A 25701-nucleotide genomic window follows, 5' to 3' on the forward strand; every position below is an offset into this window, starting at 1 on the left:
ATGAACAAAGAATTAATGACTGGAAATGCAACTCAGTGCCTAACACACCTTGAGACTCTTGGCTCAATCCCTAGCAGAAAGAAGGACAGGGCAGAAGAGGGGAAGAGACGAGAGGGAGGGGAAGGAGAAAGGAAAAATATTGGAAAATTTCCTCAGAGGCAGAGGGACAGAGTTCAACTGTGTTGATGATGTTTCATTTCTTGGGTACGTGATAGAGATCTAGCTGTTTGTAATGGTGCCTAACACACCTTGAGACTCTTGGCTCAATCCCTAGCAGAAAGAAGGACAGGGCAGAAGAGGGGAAGAGACGAGAGGGAGGGGAAGGAGAAAGGAAAAATATTGGAAAATTTCCTCAGAGGCAGAGGGACAGAGTTCAACTGTGTTGATGATGTTTCATTTCTTGGGTACGTGATAGAGATCTAGCTGTTTGTAATGGTTATAATTATTTATATGCTTCAAATGTTTCATAGTAATTTTTAAAATATTTTTGTTGTATTTACTTTATTTGTATGAGTGGTTTACCTGCATGTTTTCAGTACACCTGTGCCGTGCAAAGGGCATCAGATCCCCTGAAGCCAGAGTTACAAATGGTGGTTATGAGCCACCATGTGTGTGTGCTGGGAACTGAACCTGGGTTCTATGCAATAACAACCAGTGCTCTTAACTGCTGAGCCATCTCTCCAGTCCCTGTTTCATGGTAATGTTTTAAAGAAAAAAGACCCATCCAAAAGCATATTACCCTTAATATTTTCAATTTTTAGAGTAGGGCAATGTTAAAGCTCCCGGGAAGGAAGGGAGTAGGTTGGAACAATGCCTTTACAAACCTACAGAAAACTCCATGCCTATCTAAACTACCAACCAAATGTTATATATAGCAGAACAAAGACTTTTCATATACATAAGGTCTTATTTGAGTCACTGAGTTCAGACAGTAACACAGTACTGTTACAAAAGAGCAAAATGTCCAAATTAAGAATAAGAGAATTGTGATTAACATACAATAGAGACTGGCAATATAGAGGTTGGCAATCAATAAACTAAGAGTTACGTGCATCAACAAAACTCTCATAAAACACTGTTGAATTAAAGCATGTGAATAATATATGTGATACACTATTAAAAGCTGTATATGTTGTTTTTATATTCATATTGTGGTGAGTACTCTGTCTCTCTCTTGCTGCACATGACCTGGGGTAAGTGAATGCTCAAAATCTGTTAATGTATCTTTGAACATATTTCCTATTTAGTGTGGTATATCAAATTAGGCCCTTCTGTCTTAACAGTGTCAACATGAGGCTATTTCTCTGAGATGCTAGAGAGAATACAAGGTCTGGCTCCCAGCAGCAGACTGATGATCCTGCAGACATAAACTGACAAGGTTCAGACAACTACCACAAGAGTGACCATTTCTGAGGTGACAGACACACAGACATTAGGTCATCTACCAGATCAAAATATACCATGAAAAGCATACTGTGAACACTCACATCCAGCTCCCCTTCCTTCCCTAGTAGGTCAGGGTTCCTAGATGCTCTGCTACTAGAACCCGAATTGAGCTGGAGGCCCTCAAAACATGTAAGAACAGTAAAATGTTGAAAGAGCCATGCACAAACTACAAGCTCAAGAAAAAGATTTACTTCTGTGGAGAAAGGGAAACCTTATTCTTTTAAAAAAAAAAAATAAGTACACATACAAAGTAGCAAATTCGTTTAAAATAATGTATCCCTTTTTCATGAAGAATTGAGGCAAAGGTTGGAAAATTAGGGATGAGTAATTGTTATTAAATATCCTAAGCAAATGGGTACAGTTTCTGTTTGAGAGATGGAAAATTTTCTGGAAATGGAAAGTGATGTGATTTTATAACATTGTGAATGTAATGAATGCCAGAGAATCACACACTTAGAAAGAGTACAGATGGTAAACTTTGTTATACATATTTTTTAAAACAAAACAAGGGCTAGTGATGAAGCTGAGTAAAGTGCTTGAAGTCACAAAGTCCTAGGTCTGATCCTTAGCATCACATGCACTAGGTGTGGTGGCACACACATGAAGTTCTACCATTTAAGAAGTGGAGACAGCAGAATCAGAAGTTCAAGGTCCTCCTCAACTACATAGTGAGTTCAAGGCCAGCCTGGGAAAAATGAGACCTTGTCTCAAAAAATAAAACAATAAATACAAAAACAAAAAAGCAGGCTAAGGGACAGAATCCAGAATGCAAATAGGCAAAGCAGGCATTGCAGAGTAGGCATTGTAGAGCAGGCATTGCAGAGTAGGCATTGTAGAGCAGGCATTGCAGAGTTGGAGTATCTTCTCTAACTAGAGCTTGAGAAGAAAAATATATACAGATATAAAAAGTTTTCAGTTTGAAGGAGATGGCTTAAGTTAGTAAATACATGTTGCACAAGCATGAATACCTGAGTTCAGATCCCCAACACTCTGCTAGTCCACTACTGGGGAGACAGAGATGGGCAGATTCCCGACACTCTGCTAGTCCACTACTGGGGAGACAGAGATGGGCAGATTCCCGGAGCTCACTGGCCAACCAGTCTGTGTGAATCAGTGAGCTTCCAGGCTTAGTAAGCCACCCTGCCTCAAAAAATACAACAGAGACCCAGGCATGGTGACACACACCTTTAATCTCAGCACTCGGGAGGCAGAGGCAGGTAGATTTCTCTGAGTTCAAGACCAATCTAGTCTACATAGCCAGTTCCAGGCCAGCTGGGGCCACAGGGAAACTGTCTCAAAAAGACACACCAAAAAAAAAAAAAAAAAAAGAGGCAAGCAAGCTCACCTTCCTAAGCAATGCTAAAGGTCTACAAAACCTTATAAAGTCTCAAATGATTACCAATCCAAAAAGGGTTTTAAAAAGAACTGTGTGCTATGTAAAGGTTAGAAAAGGTTATATCTCAGTTTATGATGTTATAAAATCTAAGATTCTACCTACAGATCAAATGAAAAGAATCAGAGTAATAGCAGATAGTATGTGGTAGAAAACAGTGTCTCTTAAATTTGCCTGATTACAGGAACTGAATCATCTCGGTCACTCATTTCAGGCCATACTCCAGATTTAATTTTTTTTTATTTTTATTTGTATGTGTATAAGTATTATGCCTGCAGGTAAATAAGTACACCTGTGTTGTGCAGTGCCTTGGAGGCCAGAAAAGGGTGTCAGATCCCCTGGAACTGGAGTTATAGATGGTTGTTAACCAGATGTGGGTGCTGGGAATCAAACCCCAGTCCTCTGCAAAGAGCAGCTAGTGTTCGCCATCTCTCCAGTCTCTATGGCTTGTATTTTCAACTATCAACTCCAGATTTTTCCATAAATCTGGCAAGTTTGAAATACTCTGGTTCTAGAAATGACATAGGAAAGCATAAAACAAGTTGAGTTCTAATTTCCTAAAGTGTATTACAACACAGTGCATACAGGAAGAAACACATTACAGGGAGGTAAGAACAAAGTAATGCTACCATAAAAAGCAGAAGATATATGCCAATAGGGAAAAAAAAAAAACCCACCTTTAGAAAAATCAGGAGAGAGGGTGTGAAATTAATCATACCTTGCATGCACTCAAAGAATTCAATGTGTATAAACAGCTACAAAATATTAACCAACAATCTTTTAATACACATATTGCTCTATGTGGTTCTTTAGACACTCAACATTACAGAGTGTTTTATAGCATTTTCTAGAAGAACTCCAAGCTTGAAATGTACTATACTGAAACCCTGTATAAGAGGGGTGGATTATTCCACAGAACTCAGGCTTCAGGAAGAAGCCTATTTAAGCTGATTGTTTAAAAAAACAGAAAGGAAAAGGCTAGTTAGCATCTTCCTAACCTTGTGACCTATGAGTAGAAAAACACTGTTACTTTAAAACATCCAGCAGAAAAGCAGTATGAGTGGGTCAGTGAGTTTATTATAAGTTGTACTTACCAGAGAATCAAGCTTCCCATTTTTTATTTATGCCGTTTTTTGTTTTTTTTTAAAAAAGCCAGTGACTTCAAATATTTATTTCTCCTTTTTTATACAATGCACGGATGTTTAGAATTCCTCAAGGGTTTAGTTATTTCCCAACTACATACCATTCTACATAATTTCACTCTTTATTACCACTGTCAACTATTATAAAATGTCAATTATATTAATCAAAGGTCAGGGAGTTAATGAACCTTACCCTAACACATGATGGGGAAATAATTGTTTTTTTCTAAAGCAAGACATTAAAGTTGGATGCTCCAATCCTATAGAACATTATCATTTTACAGAGTAATTAAAGGCCAGTGTACAATGGGTAACTCGACTGACTGCAAATCAGAAAAAATGCATTCTCTTGAGACCTCCTATTTTATGGAGGAAAAAAAAATCAACAAAACAGAACTTAAAATAGATTTGTCTTCTGGGGCTAGAGAGATGGCTCAGTGGTTAAGAACACTGGTTGTTCTTGCAGAAGACCTGGGTTCAAATCCCTGAACCTACATGGCAGCTAGCTAACAACTGTCCATAACTCCAGTTCCACAGGATCCGACAGCCTCTTCTGACCTCCGCAGGCATTGCACAACATACACAGGTGCACTTACCTACATGCAGGCAATACACACATACACATAAAATAAAAATAAACTTTTTAAAAAAAGAACTATTTGTCTTCCATCACACATACCTTCCTCCTTCTCCATGTATACCCTTCATACACTTAAGTTTCCAAAAAGTGACAAGTCTCAGTGCTATTTTTAAATTTTATTTATTTTTATCTTATGTATGAGTGTTTTGCCTGTGTGTATGTCAGTGTACCACATGTACAATGCCTGGGGAGTCCAGAAAAGGACATCAGCTTCCCTGGAACTGGAGCTATGGATGGTTGTTAGTTGCCACATGGGTACTGGGAACTGAACCTGGGTCCTCTTAACTGCTGAGACACCTCTCCAGCCCCAGGTCTCAGTGATACTTAAAACAATTTCCACTTAACTTCACTACATTTCTTCATGTTTGCTACTGTTTTTGTTTGTAAATGTGTATAGATTTTAAGACCTGTGGCTTGCTAGTCCATCAGCACTATCAAGGAGTATTAGAAATGTAGGTTACAAAGCCCCTCCCTGGATCTCCAAAATCGAAATCTTCATTTTAACAAGATTCTCAGTTGAATTATTTGCACATTATAGTCTACTAAATTCTAACCCCTAGGCTTTCATACCATTCACACAGAGGATAAAACAATTCTTCAAAGATCTATCTGACTCATTTCACCTTGGGGAAGGAGACAATCAAATATTATTGTTGCCTATATTCCTTATATAAAACAAGGACTTGAAGATGGCTTCCCTTTTTCCAAAACACTGTTAGTAAAACTAAAATATCTGAATTTATATCAATTCATCTGTTGCCACAGGATTAATATAAGATAGGAAGACAAGTATTACATACTTATTTTAGAACGATAACAATTCAAAGTTTAAAATCATTTATGAGTTTTCAAGTACCCAATTCAAGATACACCTAAGTAAAAACATCATGTCACATTTATTCCTGAAGTGTGTACAGAGAAGTTTTTAAAGGGAACAAACACCACATCTTTATGTGAACACTAATTTTTCTTTATTAATGACCTAAAGATTCCACAAACATTCAAATATTTTTGGTCAAAACTGGTATTTAAGCTGGGCGTCTTTAATGCCAGCACTTGAGAGGCAGAGGCGGGGGGATCTCTGAGGTCAAGGCCAGCCTGGTCTACAAAGTAAGCCCCAGGCCAGGTGAGGGTACAGGGAGATCCAGTCTCAAAAAGACCAAAAAAAGAAAAAAAGAAAAAGAAAAAAAAAAAACCTCTGGTATCTAGCCAATTAATATTTAAAAATTAGAAGTGAATAATGCTCCAGATACCACACTATCCTAATAATGTGTATTCCTTTAGATTAGAAACTCCGATTCACAGTCAGATTTTATCAGTTGCTAAGAGTTAAGTACAAGAATCAGCTTGGTATGCCAACTGATATCATGTACTTACCTCCTGGGGTGTTACAATATTTGAGTATTGCAAAATGGTCAAAAATGTACACATGGATCCTAACTTGAGCCATTACAATAATTTTTAAATATAAAAGTAAAAGAAGGTATAAATTTTCTTACACAAAACAAGCCCAGTTTATTTCATAACCTGAAGTTCCCAGGGGAAAAAAGTCATGCCTGCGTTAAGATCATTACAAGGTTAGTTGACTTCTGTGACTTCAGAGTGCTGGAATGTTGCAGTTCCCAAATTAACATGGTCTTTAGATCCTTAATAGCCATTTATTGCCCACCTCTGTTCTGTATTTGCCCTAACATCCTTGTGATTATCAAGTAAAATCCTTTTTGAAAGGTACAAACAGGCCCCCAGATTCACCAACTCAAAAGCTAAGAATGCCATCAAATAACATCTGAGGCCTGTAAGCAGAGACTTTCCTATTTTGCTATAATCTGCCTAACCCAATGCTTCCACTAATGTGTTTTTGTTGTTGTTGTTGTTTTAAATATTGGGTCTGGAATGATGGCTCAGTGGTTAAAAGTACTCTGCTCTTGCAGAGTGGCTCTTGGTGTGGCAGCTCACAACCATCTGTAACTCCAGTTCAGAGGAACCAATGCCCTCTTCTGACCTCCATGGGCATTGCACAACATGGGTGCACTTACACACAGGCAAGCAATACACACATACACATAAAATAAAATAGTATTTAAAAAAAAAAAACCCTTGATTTATGGCTTTCTTTGTTCTGTTATAAAAACTTGATGAAACTGTTACCATGTTGGAACATGACATTTGGGGTGATCTAAATTTGTGTTCTTGGGTCACAGTTACTCATATTTGGCTCCAGAATAAACTCTCCTATTCCCTTTGAGGTGAAACACGTTTGATGTCAACAACCTTCTCCTGCTAGGATAGACTTCTAAAGCAGCACTTCAGAAACCCTAAGTGTCTGACGGTCATCTGGGGAATCTTCAAATATGCAGAGTTTGATTTAGAAAATCTCAGTAAAAGCAAGAGAATACAATTCTAACAAGCACATGGTAATGAAAAAAATATGTCTCAAACACACTTTGAAAAGATATAATTTACAATACTTAAGATCCACCCTGCCCCAGGGTTTGTAAAGCACTGATCTTGATAATGTTTCCAATTAAATTCCTAACTGGTCAACCTAATACTTTTCCGTCTTTGTCTTAGTTGATTTGTCATATATAATTTTTAAAGATTTATGTATGTATGCCTGTGAGTGCACATGTGTGCAGGTATACATGCCTGCATACGTAAAGAGGTTAGAAGAGAGTGTCAGATCCCTCAGAGCTGGAGTTGCAGGCATTTGCAGGACATCTGGCTTGTTACTTGGGTACTAAGACCCAAACTCTAGTCCTCAGGATTTGATTGCACACCTATCATTTTTAACCACTGATCCATCTCACCAGCTCTGGTATATAATATTTTTATAGTTCTATTACTGTAAAAATCTAGGAAACATATTCTAGTCTTCAATCTACTATCTTTTTGGTCTCTTCCCAAAGTCTTACACTTACATGAAGATTCCATCCTTAGCTCTACCTCTTCCCCAATTCTACCGCTATCGCTGGATTACATACATGCTAACTGATCCAGAGTCTGAATTTCCTCAGAATACCTTAGATCCATATATTCAACTAAGAAACCTTTGAAAATATAACCCCAAATGTACAGCTGGGGGACAGCAGCTCTGGTAGAAAAGCATCTTCACTAGCATACACAAAGTCCTGGATTCACTCTCCAGCACTGAGGTGGGGGGCATCAAAATATCTCTTAAACACCACAACTCCCCCCCGAACCACCACCACAGACACCAGTTTTTTTAATTTTTTATTATTTCCACATCACCACCATTCTCCTATTTATCTAAGCCATATCTTAAAACTAACCATTTTCACTAAATCCAGTTAACCTCCACCTAATTATTTCTCAAATCTCATTCTTGTCTCCAATACTGATACCAATTTTCACATGTAACTTTTCTCATCTGGTTACTGTAGTAACCTAACCAGTTTTCCTGTTTCATTTTCTCCCTCAATTTCATCTCCTACCTTACTCTGTAAATCTTTGCAAGCATATATTGATAGCACTTCCCTATTAAAATTTACTAACGATTTCCCATTATATTTAGAAAATCACTGGTTTTTAGCATATCCATGAAGCTCTTCTGTACTCCTGGTTACCTTTCAGCCTTGATTCTTATTCTCTCTTCCTCTTGTCTTATCTAACCACCCTTAACAATCAGAATGTCCTCTTGTCCCACCAAGCTATCTACAGCTCCCTGAATGTGGCACAGTCTTAGATTCCTCTGTACATTTACATAGCCTAATATTTCTTTTGATTAAAAATGCCTGTACTAAGTTAACTATTAATCTCCTTTCAAGATTCCCCTTAAGCATAGCCTTAAAATGTTTGTTGAAATCATCTGAAGTCTGTCAGGTAATACCACAAACAGTGCTCCTTTCAAATGCACACCTACTCTACCACTAATTTAATTACTGCAACTTTACTCATCTCCCTACTAGACTAAACTCATCAATTAGTCCTGTTAAGACCTGAGTGTTCAGTATCTGGTGGATGCTCAATAAATGCTGAAAACTATCTTGAAATACAGTTGTGGAAAATTATTATGGCTACATGTTTAAACTATGAATGCTACAAAAAAAAAAACCACAATTTTTTACTTGACTTAATTTATAGGCTAACAGAAATTCCTAAGACTTTACAAAACATTCCAAAATATCCTAAGCATTCACTTAATTCCCAACAGTTAAGCATATTTGTTAATATATATAATATATACTAGAAACAATGCTTTTCATACTTTGTTTTAAAATCAGATACAATTTTAACTTTATCAACCACAGCATTAGACAAAAGCACAAACTTCTTCCCCAATGGTCACAGTAACAAAGGAGCATGGTATATGATATAAAAACTGCTCAGATGGCCTAGGTTTCCATCTTGAGTCTTCTATTTACTAACTGAACAATGAATGAACATAAACAAGCCTCAGTCTCTTTAATGGCTAACACAGACAGAATGCTTACCTACCTCCTGGTTGTTTCAAATACTCAGATAGGAATGTAGAAGCAGTCCTACAAACCATAAACAAATTTCAACTACCGTGTTAACTTCCATCCCAATATCCATCATAGATTTTACAACTGCAGATGTCATGTTTCATGGGCTTCAGTTCCAGAACCGTAAGAGCATAAGACCTATCCAACAGTCCTCAATCTTCTTACACAGTAAATAATTTATATAAATCAATAATAAGCTAATTATTTCTCAAATCTCATTCTTATCTCCAATACTGATACTGTTCTTTAATAATGTAAGCACTTTATAAATCTCAAAGTAAATCTCGGTAAGTTGTTGGTACAGTCATTTAAATTTCAGCTCCATTTTTAAAAAAATTGGAGGACAAAAATCAGCAGGGAATAACATTTTGAAATGTCCTATTTAATCTAAGTACTGTCTTTTTACATACAAATTTGATCTACTACAGACTAACAAAGTTAAAAAAAAAAATTACCTTTACAAAACCATGTTTCCCCCCAAAATTTCTGACTTATTTCTAGATATGCTTGCTAGTCTGTCAGAGTAGAAAACTGGTTGCCTTTCTCTAATCTGAAAAAGTGATGGAACATGTGAACTCCACTCTCAGCACAATACTTTCCTTGCTAACTGTGGATTTACAGGAATTACCAACTAGATTAGAGCTGTTTCTAATCTCTTCGGCAATATTTATAAAAACAGGATTCCTTAACCTTTAAAGGGGAAAATTGCTTAAAAAAAAAAAAAAAAAAAAAAAAAAGAAAGGATAATCTACTACAAAAGTCAGCACTTCAGTACCTGATTGTGGAAACAAGGCCAAAATCCAAGACGAAGCCCTTTATTGCACATCGAGTTCCAACATCTTGGGCAGACCCATCTTGCGACCTCTCCAGATTAGCTCCTCCTGCTCTCTCTACTGCAGAGAGAACTTCAATTAGAGAAATTCTGAAGTCCATAAATCTAAATTGGATACTCCCCTCATTGGAGGTAAGGATGGTAAGACTCACTAAAAAATTCAAGTTAGAGGAGGGTTCAGATAAGTCTAAGTGGCTTGAATCCACTAAAATGTAAGCAGCTGAGAGTCATATTGTGTTAGTCTTTATTTACCTTAAAAAATTTCTAAGGGAAAAGAATGGTAGCAAATTACTACATAACCTGAAAAAAGCAGGCTATATAAATTTTTAAAAAGTGAAATAGTCTCCACTAAACTTGAATTTATAATATCTACAGTTTAAACTTATTGCTGACCATTTATATTCATAATCTTTGAGAAAAACAAGCAAAAAATTAAAACACAAAAAAAACCACCCTAGGATATATTATTAACTTCTTTTTAATGTTCTAAAATAACTTCATTGAAAAAAGCATTTGGCTAAAACCTGGTTAGGAAGGCAACGTTTCCCTGCTGACTTAAGCCTAACTGCCCAAGCAAGGCTTCTGAAAATGTCTTTACCTACAACAGTGCACAAGCAAAAGGAGCAGAGGCTATGGCGGTCTCTCCAGTGACATTCCCAAGTCACATAAATGGGGTACATTTCTGGGACAGACTGCCAACAAGTTACTGAAGGAAGATAAACAAAACCAGCAAAAATCTGGCAAATAAATAAGCCAACATCCCTATGTGTTCTATTCTGACATAAGGTCTTAGCAAAAATTACCCTGAGGCTATAAGACATAGTCATCTCCTCCATACAACATTCATTACTTGAATGTGAAGACTGGTTAGCTTTTCAAGCTGGTTTTCCATCAAGATTTATAATGATGTATAACATTTACAAAACATTTCTTCAAATAAGTAACAAGTTCCAAACCAAAGATCTCAGCAATTAGATGTACAATTTGAAGAATACACTATATGAAGTACCTTTATCACCATGAATTTTTATCAGCATGTGCCAGTGTGTGTTACACAACATAATGAAAATGAACACTGCTGAGACACTTCATTTACTAAACAACTTAATAATTTTACCTTACCTGAGTGTGAAAATTTGAAATGGTGGTTGTTTCAATATCTTTCTTGCCCAAAATTTCCATTTTCACTGGAGTGTTGGGAAAATTAAAAGCAAAGTAGTCCAAGAAGTCTGGGAGATAAGCAGCCGCTCCGTGCACTATCGCTAAAGCATAGTAAGCAGCATTTTTCTCATTTTCACTGAATGTCAAAGCAAGAAACTCCTCAGAAAATCTCTCCATCTCCATTGGAGACAAAAATGAGAGTTCATCCATGTAAGCATGAAGGACAAGAGCACCTCCATTGGACTGGTGTTCCTCATGAATAAAGTTGCTAAATTTAGTACCTGTTTTTAAGAAATTTCTACGAACTGAATGTTCCTGGTGAGTCGTAAAAGGTGTTTGTACTCCCTGGGGCACCCGATATTCTTGCATGCCCAAATTTAATCGGCACAGCTGTTCATCTTTCAGGTACCTGAAGGACTCCTTATTAACTCCTGAAGTGCTATTTATTTGTCCTTGGGTAAGAATATCTTTACTGATGCGTGTCAGGCCAGCACAGACGGTTTGTACTTCCTTATTATACATTTTAAGGCGTCTTCCTCGCATGTCTTCTCGATGTTTCTTTTTCTTTTTCTTCTTTATTTTCTTCAAGACAAAATCATCAGCTCTCTGGGTTTTACCATTTTCATCTGCTGTTTCTGGCCACAATAATTAAAAATAAGTTAGTTACTAGGACCAGCCTCAATATACAAGTGTCTTAAAGTATCTGATATAAAGTTAATCTCTTAATTTCTAAAATTAAATAATCTCTTAATTTCTGAGACTGTCATTATATTTTTATCATTAGAAATAAATGAGACAAAAAATCTTAAAATACAGTAATATTATAGGTCTAAGATTATATTTTTTAAAACTTGGGGGGGGCTGGAGAGATGGCAGTAATTAAGAGCACTGGGTTCAGTTCTCAGGACCCACATGGCAGTTCACAACTGTCTATAACTCCAGTTCCAGGGGATCTGATGCTTTCTTGGGCCTCTATGGGTACATTTACACACATGCAGGCAAAACACTCATCCACATAAAATAATTTTTTCAATATTTTATTTATTATTTTTATTTTATGTGCGTGAGTATATCGCCTGCATGTATGTGAGTGCACCTGTGTCGTGCAGTGCCACAGAGGTCAGAAGAGGGCTTCGGATTCCCCTGGAACTGGAGTTAAGGACAGTTCGTAGCTGCCATGTGGGTGCTGGGAATCGAACCCAGGTCCTCTGCAAGGGCAGTCAGTGCTCTTAACCACTGAGCCATCTCTCCAGCCCTATAAAATAACTTTTTTAAAGAAAAACCTGAGCAACTGGGACTTAGTTCAGTGAAAGAAAACACTTATTTAGTATGCATAGGCCATGGGTTCAATCCCCAGCATCACACATCACAGACAGACAGACACACACACACACACTATAATAATTTAATATGACTTGCAATCCAAAATAAAATATCTAAATAATATGTGCCACACTATATGAAGTATTTGCTTAGTTACCCTTATAAAGACTAAACTGAAATGTTATGTTTCACATTTCTGCTGTCAGTCTATTCATTACTATGGTACATACATACAGTTGAGCCAAACAAAGGCAAATTAAGTCATAAAATACCATTTTTGCCTACCAAATGGGCATAGGTTTTGGTAGCTTTCTACAGAGGGTGCGGTGGAGGCGGGGCTCAACTACTGGAAATTTAAAGTGATGAGGACATAGTCTTCACTCATTCTTGTCCAGTCAGCTCATCTTGCCATTCACCTTGGCTTGTCCTATCCACTATTCTCCACCACAAGTGTTCTTGTTATTCCCAATCTTTTTCTCCTTTCATGTCCCTCTACAGTTTGGGCATCTCTTTTTCCCACTGTATCTCTTTAAAGTTATCACTTTTCAAAGATGGGCTCTAAAATATCCTTTTGAGCCGGACACAATAATCACAACATTTGAGAGGCTGAAGAAAGATTATGAATCGGGGGATAGTCCGAATTTATATAGAGAGACTGTCTAAAAAAATAAACTTAGGGGCTGGAGAGATGGCTCAGCAGGTAAGACCACTGACTGCTCTTGCAGAGGACCCGGGATCGATTCCCAGCACCCACATTGCGGCTACGAACCGTCCTTAACTCCAGTTCCAGGGGAATCTGGAGCCCTCTTCTGACCTCTGTGGCATTGCATGACACGGGTACATTCATTTACATGCAGGCAATACACTCATACACATAAAATTTTTAAAATTAAAAAAAAAAATGAACTGAAACCTTACTCTTAGGCATATAGGAAAAAGACTCTATCCCCTACTACAGAAATACCTACTCATCCATGCTCACTGCGGCCCTTTTATAATAGCCAGAAACTGTAAACAACCTAGATGTCCACTGACTGATGAATGGATAATGAAGGTGTGATACATGTACAGAATGGAATATTATTCAGTTCTTAAGAAAAAACAAAATTATGAAATTTTCAAGTAAATGGATGGACCTGGAAACAATCACCTTGAGTAAGGTAACCCAGACTACTGAGGACAAACATCACATGTTCTTTCTCATAGCTGGATGCTAGTTTTGAAATCTTAGATATGCATATTTCAATTTGAAATTTCAGAGGTCAAAAAACTAAGAAAAGGGCATGGGTAGGTGTGGGGAGGCTTCCTGGGAGGGGTGGTAGAATGCAGTGATATGAAAGGGGAAAGGAAAACATTAGAGTAGGAAGGGTTAAATAGGGTAGGGAGGGCAGGGCAGAGGAAGGAGAATGAGGAGGTTAGACAACACTAAAAGCCTTTAGAAAAAGCCACATGGAAACCTGCCACTATAGAAACATCTTAAAGCATATCATAAAAGAGATTAAAGTATATCATAAAAAGAGATTAAAAGGAGAATTCTCTAACAAAGGACACTGCTGCCCTTTTTTAGACATCATACAGTAATGGAAAAAACAGAAAACAAAAAAACCCCAAAAACCTCAATGCCAGGAATGGACTCCCTCTCTAGAAGCTGTTGAACAGTGGTCCCAGAGACCCTCAAACAGTACTGCACTGCCACTGCTCTTGGTTACTCAACAGAACTGGATGGTTAAGACCCTATTGCTGAAGACACTACATACATGAGCTGTAAAACAAACAAGGAAAAATCAAGCTGGTGCTGACTTCAGAACCTCATCTCTACTGGAAGATGTTATACATGCCACTGGAAGAAAAATTAATCATCACCCTTACCCAGCTGTGAATCCTGTGAACTACAATAGCAAGATAAGCCCACAGGTCCAATATTATGGGGAGTAATCAACCACTATTTAATTGGATTTAAGGTCTGCTTCCTAGGATAGAAGCTATACTTGACATTGATATCAGGCTTAGGAATCTGAGGCTAGACAGGTCATAGGACATAGGGAAGAACCTAATACTAGTTTTCTACTAAACAGATACTGTATTAAACTAACTCTTAATGACATGTTATACCCATAGATTAATGCATCTCTCAACTCCTACCAGAGAAGTTTCCTATGCAATAGACAGTGAATAACAGAGAACCCACAACTGGCCAATGTGCAGGGAACAAGAGACTGCAGACTTCTTATCCCTGAACAGGACATCTATATCACTGCAGAACACAGGGCAGAAAGATTATAAAAGCCAGAGGGCTGTGGATGACCAAAAGGAAACAAGAGTTTTCCAGAAAGCTGGTCAGTTATTTATATGAACTCACAGTAGCAGTGACAGCATACACCAAGTCCCATCCAAGCTCAAACCAGAAAAAAATCCCAGCATAGACATGAGGAAGAGGGTAAGAAGCTTCAACCCCACCTAAGGAAATTGTGGCAAGAGATGGCTGCTGAGAGGGGCAGAGATAGTTTCTTTCAAGTATGGAACTCTTGATAGGTTAACCAAGCTCCAGTGGATGGACCCACACTGAAGGCTATTTGGGGGACACAAATTAGACTCTGTAGGCCTTATTATATACACAATTACAGTATATTAAATTGGGCTGGGGGCAATGAGGGGAGGTGTGGATAGGGGAGGGGTTCTAAATACCATCAAATTATATTGTATAAAATTGTAAAAATTCAATTTTAAAAGGTATTTTTTAAAGTTTTTCTTCTCAGCCAGGCATGGTGGTGCACATCTTTAATCCCAGCACTTGGGAGGCAGAGACAGGTGGATCTCTGTGAGTTCAAGGCCAGCCTGGTCTACATAGTGAGTGCAGGCCAGCTGAAGGTACAGGGAGACCCTGTTTCAAAAAGACCAAAAAAATAAAATAAAATAAAATAAAAAGTTTTTCTTCTCAAGGGAAAAAGGAAATGAAAACCAACACAAAAAGCAAGACATCAAAAGGCAAACATAAAAGAAGAAAAAATGATGACCAACATTTAATGTGGTGTCCTCAATGCCAGGTATTACAGGGAACATGTTCCACAGAGTACTTCATTCTTACAACCTATGAAATTGTTATTATCCTCACTATTTCATGGAGGAACAAAATGAAGTACAGAGAAGCAATACAGGTAGGAGATTACGCAGATAAATGGTAACTACAAAGTCCACAGACATCACAACCCTGAGCCCCTATTAAAATTATTAGTAAAATTTTCATAAAAGGCAACTTAGTGATATGTATTACAAGTTTTGATAGTATTTATAATCAGGAAATACACTTCCAAGTTGAAGTCATCTAAGAAAATAAAGAGGGGCTGGAGAACTGGCGCAGTTATTAAAGCCTCAGACTCACAACCAAAGACAAGAAAATGAAGAGGTACAAAGATATTCACAATGGTATTTTGTGTGTGTGTCTATGTGTGTGTGTGTGTGTGTGTGTGTCTCTGTGTGTGTGTGTGTCTGTGTGTGTGTGTCTATGTTTCTCCCAACCCCTTTGGTTGTTTGAGAGAAGGTTTCCCTGTAGACCAAGCTAGCCTAAAACTTGCTATGTAGACCAGACTGCGTTCAATCTCAGAGACTGGCCTGCCTCTGCCTCCCAAGTACTGGGATTAAAGGTATGTGCCACCATGCCCACCTCACTAGACAGTGTTTTTTATAACAAAAGTTGGAATTCTCTAAATGCCTAAAAGGAGACTAATTAAACTGACAGTCATATACTATGTATTACCCAATTACTATAAATTAAATTGTGATTAAAAGAATTGGCATACAAATAACAAGGTTACTCTCCTAGAAATCCTGCACAAGGTTACTCTCCTAGAAATCCTGCACTGCCAAGTTCTCCATCTGAGTATGCAGCAATAGCAATCTCTTCTAGACTATAAGCAATCCAAGGTCACGGATGTGTCTTACCTTTTTTACCAGAGCACTTAGATGTATTCTGATTCCATTTTTGTATTAAACACTCATTCATCTGAACATGTATTAAGTACATATTGTGTAGTAAGTATGGACATTAGAGATATGATGCCGACTAAAGAAGACACCACCCCTACTTTCTTGTCTTCTAATTCCTTAAGAGCAAGAAAATGCCAGGTAGGAAGTAGTTAGTGAAAAGCTCTTTGAGAGGTGAAATTTAGAATTGAGTCCTAAATAGTAAAACAGTCAGGCATATGAAGATCTAGGGGCAAATATTCTAAAGAGAAACAAGGAACATAAAGATTGGGAAAGTCTGATCTATGTATGTTGCATATATTAAATACAGAAAAATATCTGAGAGATGTATGCCAAGATAATAATAGTAGATAATGAACTAAGGATAGTTCTCAATGGATAGTAGAATCATAAATATCTACTTCCTTTTCTAATTTTCTAAAATAAACACTTTTGTAACTCAAAAAAACTGATCCTTGGGCTGGAGAGATGGCTCAGCGGTTAAGAAGACTGGTTGTTCTTGCAAAAGACCTGGGTTCAAATCCCAGCACCCACATGGCAGCTAACAACTGTTTGTAACTCCAGTCCCAGGGGATCTGACGGCCTCTTCTGACCTCTGCGGGCATTGCATGACACAGGTGCACTGACCTACAAGCAGGCAATACATGCATATACATAAAATAAAAATAAGCAAAATTTTTAAAAAACTGATCCTTAAGTTTTAAACAATGGACTGACACGTCCAATATAAAGTGACATCATTGATTTACTAGTTGAAAAATATAGCTGGAAAAAATCTTTAGGATTAAATAACAACTGTAGTTCTAATCAATCTTCAAACTTGGTCGACCATGTACCGTATTAGTTGTTTTTTTAAATTCTATTTAAAACATTAGTTTTTTGTTTTTTTAAATTTTATGTGTATGGTCTCCCTGCATAGATTTGTGTACAATTTGAGTACAATGCCCAGCGAGGCCAGAAGAGGGCATCAGATCCTCCGGAACTGGGGTTATGGACCATAAGAGCCACCATATGGGTGCTACGAACCAAACCCAGGTCCTCTGCAAGGACAGCAAGTGTTCTTACCTACTAAGCCATCTCGCCAGCCAAAGCATTAGTATTTCTAACGTAAGTCAAGTAGCTGAATATCAACACAATTAATGCTATTATTAGATGGCTAAACAAGAGTTAGCATTTATTTGGCATAATATGTAAAAACAAAATAATTTAAAGGCGAACCGTAACAGTTATAAAACCTAAAAGTATTTTAAAATGCAAGTCAAAGTCTTTGATGAGTACAAATACCAACAAAAGGGGGGCTGGAGAGATGGCTCCGCAGTTACAGAGACTTGTTGCTCTTGTAGAGAACCTGGGTTCAGTTCCCAGCACCCACACAGCAACTCACAACTATCTGTAACTCCAGTTCAATGGAATGTGATGCCCTCTTCTGGACTCCATAGGCACATGGCGCGTAAGCACGCACGCACACGCACGCACACGCACGCACACACACACACACACACACACACACACACTGTGTGCATACACACATACAGGCAAAATACTCATATACTTAAAATAAAAATAAACAAATCTTAAAAAAACAACAAAAAAAGGTCCAGTTATGGTGGCTCATCCCTATGACCCTAGGACTCAAGAGGAAGAGGCAAAATGAGAATGAATTTCCAGCCAGCCTAGGTTACAGAATCAGAATGAGAAACTGTCTCAAAAAGGGGGGGGGGGGCGGTATAGAGGGAACAACAAAAAGAAACTCTTCATTTGTAACACTGCTTATAATGTAATTATACAACAACATAGAATCAGATTGCTTAAACTGGTGAAAGATAATGTAACCTACTCTATATACAACTACATCAGTTAAAACACTCAGTAAGCCATTTATATTTTGTAGCAAATAAAATTAATCAAAATAGTTTCCCCATTAACAAATCAGTAATTTGGGCACTTTTCCCAAGGAACTAAACGTCATTAAATATAAAGGTTAGACCAACTTAAAAATTGTCATCAAACTACCTTTCAGCAACTAAATCTTTCAGCAATTTTGCAGGAATAAAAAATGGAGTATCTCTGAATATATCTTGTTTTCAGTTTCAGAAGAGGTATTTGATATGAAAAAAAATTGAACTGTGAAATTAGCAACAAAAAGGAACTGCCTTGGCTGTTATGCGTTTTCTGTGGTATTTCTACATGGGCAAGTAAGTCTCTATGGATTTTAGTCCAAAACTCATTTATATGAAAACCATTCAGTTGGTACAACACAGCCTATCTCAAAAAGAAAAAAAAACAAGAAAATAAAATGAACATTAAATTGTAATCTCATATATCAAAATGATAAGAAATTTTAATCTATCTCCTATCTAATCCTGATTTTCAAATGTTGACTTTTTCTAAGAATGACATACAAAAAAACGTACCTTTCTTTATTGATGCATTTGAGACCATCTATACTTGCTAATGGAATTACATGAATAAAAAAATTTATTCTCAAATTATAGTGTGGCAATTAGTTGAAAATGGCTTTAAGTATCCACACATTGTTGGTTATAACACAAAGTTGTCACTTTATCAAAAAAATACTAATTGCCTTGCTTTGAGTAAAAAAAAAAAATCATTTAAAATCAATGTGTACAAACAGAAATAAAAAGGGGGAAAATGTCATTATCTAAAGGCTTTAGTCTTTCCATTTCTAGTAAAGTGGTTTAGTTTTCCAAAAGAAAATGCATTCACAAAGTCATATTTTGAGTATTTCCCCACAGTATAAAAGCTAGCTTATTGACATCAGTTTCTTGTTAGTTTTTTTTATTGGGTTTTTATTGGGTTTTGTTTTTTTGCGTGTGCGTGTGTGCGTGAGTGCGTGCGTGGAGGGGGGGATTAGAGGACAACTTTATTAAAGTTGTCTCCATCTTTATATGGGTTCTAAGGATCAAACTGAGGTTACCAGGCTTATGCAGTGATTACCTTTACCTGCTGGCCCGTCATCAATGGTCTCTTTCTGGAACTGTTTTATTTTTGCAGTGCCAGCAACTGAATACAGGGCCTTCCTTGCCAGCAAAGAGCCAAGGTATACTTCACCTACATTAAGGAAACCTTTCATGTACCAAGTAAACTCAATATAAAGAAAGCATGTAATTCTACAAAGAAAGTTGATTTGAGAAACAAATTGCTGGTTCTAGTTTAAGAGATCATTTTTAACTAAGATTAATACATGACACTATCAGTAAAATCCTCAAGTTAGCAAAACATCATCCTAGTTTACACAATATCACATTAGTCTAAGTTTTCGTTAATGCGAAAAAACAAAAATTAGCATGTGGGTGGGCTGTAGCTCAGTGGAATATTTGCCTAGCATGCACAAGGCTCTGGGTTCAATTCCCAGAATCACACACATGCAAAAAAGAAAAAAAAGATTAACATACCAACTATATCTTAAGAACTATGGGGGCTAGAGACATGGCTCAGCGGTTAATTAAGAACACTGATTGTTCTTGACTAGGGTTCAAATCCCAGCACCCACATGGCAGCTAACAACTGTTTGAAACTCCAGTCCCAGAGGATTTGATGGCCTCTTCTGTTCTCCTCAGGCATTGCATGACATGGGTGCACTTGCATAATATACATATACATAAAATAAAAATAATAAATAAAATATTTTTAAAAAAAGAACTATAGTACCTTCAATGTAAAATGCCATGGTAAATAAGCAAGAACAAAACAACTGTTCACATCTTGTTAATCAAAGAAAAAGAACTAAAATTGCTTTTTAAAAATGATTTTTTTTTTTTCTTTTGGCCAGGAATGGTGGCCAGCACTCAGAAAGCAGAAGCAGCCTGGTCTGCGTATCAAGTTCCAGGCCAGCTGGGGCTACAGGAAGACCTTGTCTCAAATCACCCCCCAACCAAAAAAGTTTTGTTTTGTTTTGTTTTGAGATTGAGACCAGCTACGGAGCAAGGCACTAACTCAAGATTCTCTTACCTCAATTTCCCAAGTACTGAGAGAATAAAAATGTTTTTGATCCTCCTGAGAGCAGTTTTCTATAAAAGCATGATTAAAACGGAAAAACAAAAAATGCTCATTTTGAAGCCAAATTCTGTGAATGAGTATTTTTGACACTGCTTTAATCCTTCTCTTTTATGCTGAAGAACAGCTAGCTAGGACTGAAACTCTGTTCTCCCACTTCCTAAAACTATAACTTTTTTTTTCTTTTGAGTTGTTTTATTTTTAAAAAAGGTCTCACTATTTAGCCTAAACTGTTCTTAAACACTTTTGATAGCTCAGGCTGGCCTTGAATTCATGAGCCTCCCACAATGGCCTCCTGAATTCTATAATTACAGGATTATGCCAACAAGCTAGCCTAAAAAAAATGTTTTTTAGTTCACAACCAAAGTGACAAGAAGCTACAGACTTCCCATATACCCCATTCCTAGGCAGGCATAGCCTCCTTGGCAATTAACAATCCCCACCAGAGTGGGACACTCACTACAATTGGACACTGACACGCCTTTGTCACCAGAGCCCACAGTCTATGTTAAAGTTCACTCTTGGTGCTGCATAGTCTGTGCTTTTGGTCAAATGCATGATGAATGACACCAGCCCACAATCATAGTATTATAGAGAGCAGATGAACTGCCCTAAAAATCCTCTGTGATCTATTTTTAAATCTCCCCACCCTAATCACCAGCAACCACTGATCTTTTTACTGTCTCCATAGTTTTGTCATTTTCAGTGTCACATAACTGGAGTCATACAGTATGCAGATACTTCTTAGACTGATTTATTTCCCTTAGTAATATGTACTTAAGATTATTCCATGCTTTTCATGACTCCATAGTGCATTTGTTTTTAGAGCTGCATGCCACGGTTTATCAATTTATCTACTGAAGAACATCTGAGTTGGTTCCAAATTCAGGTTTGTGTGGATATAAGTTTTCAGTTCCTTGGAGTAAATACCAAAAAGTGTGATGGCTGGACCATGTGCTAAGAGTGTGTTTAGCTTTGTGAAACACTGCCAAATTATCTTCGAAGTAGCTGCACTATTTTGTACTGCCACAATAAATGAAGCAGCATAACACTCTGCAAGCTAGTATCACTGTACCTCATTGTTTCTCAGTGATAAAATGCAGGGAAACAACAGTGTTTTCCTATAAAATTAGAATGCAGCATAAATTTAAAAGACAGGTAAAGTACTGGGCATAATCCTAGAGTATAACAAATAATGTTAATTACTTTTTCACCTCTCAAATGGTAGGATTCTAGAGGCAGAGTGTGCTATTTCAGAGCAAGTGGACTGGAGACTAGCTCAGTCTATAAGCGCTTTTCACCCAAAGATGAAGGCTTGAAGTCAATTCCCTATACCCACAGAAAAAGCCAGGCATGGTAGCAAGTGCTTATAATCCCAACAATGGGGAAGTGGAGACATGTGGATCCCTGGAGCTCATTGCCCAGTCAGCTTAGCCTAACAGGAGAGTCCCAGATCCCAGAGAGAGACTGTCTCAAAAAACAAAGTGGAAGGCTCAAACGGAACAACTCTCGAGACTGACCTCTAGCCTTCACATGATTGCATCCAAGTGCACTCATACCAACGCACACAAGAACACACACCTCCTTCCTTCCCCCACACACACAAAGAGCAGGTGTTTTACCTGGATATTTACATGTCCCTGTTATCCCAGCATCTCAAAACCTAGCAGGAGGCTTGTGAAGTCAAAGCCAGCCTCGGATAGATACAGATAAATACATATAGATATAGATATAGATATAGATATAGATATAGATATAGATATAGATATAGATTAGATATAGATATAGAGATAGAGATAGAGATAGAGATAGATAGAGATAGAGACAGAGACAGAGACAGATATAGATATAGATATAGATATAGATATAGATATAGATATAGATATACGAAGACCCTGTACCAAAACAACAAACAGCTCATTGCTTTACAGTAAGATTGGGATTTCTATCTTGGCTCTAATGCTTATAAGTCTCCTGGCAGCCCAGAAATTTCCTTAAACCATTTCCTCATCTTAAAATGTTATCAACACAGGCTGGGTGTGGTGGCACACGCCTTTGATCCTTTGGAAGGCAGAGGCAGGGGGATCTCTGTGAGTTCAAGGCCAGCCTGGTCCATGTAGTGAGTTCCAGGACAGCTGGGGCTACAGGGAGACCCTGTCTCAAAGAAAAAAGAAAGACACACACACACACACACACACACACACACACACACACACATCTTATCAACACTAGTGTTTATCTTAGAGAATACTACTGTGTATTAAACAAGGGAATTGAGTATTAGGCTCTCATCATAGTATCTGACACACAGTCCTTACCACCTTATTGTAATCATCATAAAAGTATGTGATAACATTCCTTGAAGTACTTGGCAACATCTCAGAAATATCAGGTTAAAACTAGAAATTGCTGGCCTAGAGTATACCACAAGAGAAATATGAAGAGGAGGAAGGAGATGTCTGAAAGAGGGAAGAAAATTGCTGTTCACTAATGTCTACTAGGCTCTCAGACAATATCTCATTTTAAGCCTCCAACAAACCAGTAAAGTAGATACAGAAACTCATTTTCAAAGAAATAATCTGAACAAGGTATATAACTTTTCTTAGTTAGCTAGTATTTGACAGTCAAGATTCTGAATTATCTAACTCCAAAATTCAGCTTCTTCCACTACAATATACTCTATTCTCTTCCTTTCTGCTTCCTCTATGAACTTCTCCCTGCAACACTCTGGTTGATTATTAACTAGAAATATCAAGTTACAATTAATGGACTTCTGGTAGCCTAGATGAAATTTTCAATAAAGGACACCATCACTTTTTTTTTTTTTTTTTTTTGGTCTTTTTGAGACAGGGTATCCCTGTAGCCCCAGCTGGCCTGGAACTCGCTATGTAGACCAGGCTCACCTCAAACTCACAGAGATCCTTCTGCCTCTGCCTCCCAAATGCTGGGATTAAAGATGTGCACCACCATGCCCCCACATTACTTTATTATACAGTGCGCATTACTAACTGTATGATCACAAAAATGGGTATTTACATGTCCCCGTTATTAACAAAAATGGTTATTTATGTTATGCAGACGTTTCCATGCCTTACTTAAAAGTATTTTTGCCTCTCTGGTGGATGGAGGAAAGTACTAGTTAAAATACTAGTTTCTGCAAATGAGATTATGTGTATATTTTAATTCTCATTATAAGCCCAATAATCCTCCATTTCTACTGTGAAAACCAACCAAGAGTTTCTGCTCTTTCTTTTTTGAGACGGGGTCCTGACCTGTGGCCCAGGAGGCCTAGAACTAGCCATTGGCCATCCAAATGCCGAGATTACAGGTGTGTACCATAGACACCTAGTATCTTTTTGGAATCACAGACTATTTCCCTATAACAGTTAGGAAATAGAGCAAAAGTGAAAAAAAGAAACAAAAGCTGACTTACGCAGACTCATTGTGCTAGATAGCTTTAGTGTCAACTTGACACACCTGGGTTGAGGGAACTTCAACTGGGGAATTGCTTCTATCGGACTGGCCTGTGGCCGTATCTATGGGGCACCTTCTTGATGAGTGATGTGGGAGGGCCCAGCCCACTCTGGGTGGAGCCATCCCTGGGCAGGTGGGCCTGTGTTGCATAAGAAAGCAGGCTGAGCAGGGGCCAGGGAGCAAGCCAGTAAGCAGTGTTCCTCCGTGGCCTGTGCTCCAGCTCCTGTCTCCAGGTTCCTGCCCTGAGTTCCTACCTTGGGTTCCCTGATGAACTGTGACCCAGGAGATATAAGATAAATAAACCCTTTCCTCCCCAAGTTGGTAGCAGTCAGAGTGTTTTGTCACAGCAATGAAGAAACAAACTAGGACACTCATGTAAGTGCATCCTGCCATTTAACAATACTGGCGTACAGAATATACAACAAATATATAACAAAATCATAAATTTACTAACCAAGAATTTAACAGAAGTTGTATTTCTTTTAACAAAGAATGTTTGTTCTATGCTTTTATGAGCAGTAAGAGTGACAGAAATTAAGATCAAAGGACACAGGTAACTCCGTTTGATTTAAGCCTATTGCATATAAAACAGAAAAATATTTTCATTTCTCTTTATCAACATCTCAATGAGCATAACAAAAAGAGAAAAATAAACTGGATCATGAGTTTAAGATCCCAATATTCAGTTCCACCATTAACTAGAAAATTTTAAGTATGTTACTTCACCTCTGATAATCAATTTACTTATTTTGCAGCAAGCATTTGCATACCAAATTTTTGTTTTAACTATTTATGAGCAATGCCAGATGTCTAGGGTGGCAATGTTTGGAAGGAGACTACACATGAATTTGGATTGAGTACTGTTGGGCTGATGTGCAAGAACATGTCTCTTGGCTGAAGTCAGGGGCTGCCAAATGTTCTCTGTAAAAAAAAAAAAAAAACATAGCAGGCTTTGTAGACCATATGGTCTCTGCCTCAACTACTCCTACTCCACTACTATAATGCAAAAACTAGGACAGACAATATGTATAAATGAACAGAGTTGTATTCCAATAAAACTTTACTTCTAAGACATAAGATTTCCATCTCATGGTTTTCATGTGTTATGAGTTTTTTTTTCCAACTATCTGAAATATGAAAAACATTCTCACTTTATCAAGTTGTAAAAGGAGGGAGAACTGATTTTTGTTGTTTTGCTTTGATACAGGGTCTCCTATGTCCCAAACTAGTCTCAAGTGTACTATGTAACAGAGGATGGCTCCTGCCTCCACCTCCCATGTGCTGGGATTACAGGCAGGTGCTACCATGCCCAGTTTTAATCAGTGCTGAGAACCAAATCTAGCTTTGTGTGCTAGATAAGTAGTCTACCAACTTAGCTACATCTCCATCCCATCCCGTTTTTTTGAAACAAGGTCTCATTACATAGCCAATGCTATCCTGAAACTTGCTAAGTAACCAGGCTGGCCTGAAACTTCCAATCTTCCTGCCTCATCCTGGGTTTACATACCTCCAACACACCAGTTGTAGAACTTATTTTGATAAAGATACAAACTCAATTCAATGGAAGAATGATAATCTTTCCACAAAAGGTGCTACAGCAAGTGAGTATTTGGAGGACACACCTCTCTTTCAAAAAAAACACACAACCTAAATCTCATACCTGTTTGAAATTAACTCAAATGTATCATAGATTTTAACATAAAAATTAAAATTATGAACTAGAATCTGTTATACTAAGTGAAGTAACACAATCTCAGAAAAAAAATCGACATATGTTCTCCCTCATATGTGGATCCTAGGATCAGACT

The 25701-nt window shown here is 37.6% G+C and overlaps 1 protein-coding gene across 1 annotated transcript in view; it reads right to left on the reverse strand.

Moving 5' to 3' along the window:
* Positions 1 to 25701, reverse strand: part of Rsbn1 (round spermatid basic protein 1) — a 64182-nt gene that overhangs the window by 31281 nt on the left and 7200 nt on the right. Inside the window, exon 2 of the mRNA XM_008833979.3 lies at positions 11060 to 11733. Coding sequence (XP_008832201.1) covers positions 11060 to 11733 — 674 coding nt within the window. The remainder of the gene's footprint in view (positions 1 to 11059; positions 11734 to 25701) is intronic.

This window comes from Nannospalax galili, unplaced genomic scaffold (genome assembly GCF_000622305.1).
Source record: "Nannospalax galili isolate Female #2095 unplaced genomic scaffold, S.galili_v1.0 scaffold475, whole genome shotgun sequence".
Lineage (NCBI taxonomy): Eukaryota > Metazoa > Chordata > Mammalia > Rodentia > Spalacidae > Nannospalax > Nannospalax galili.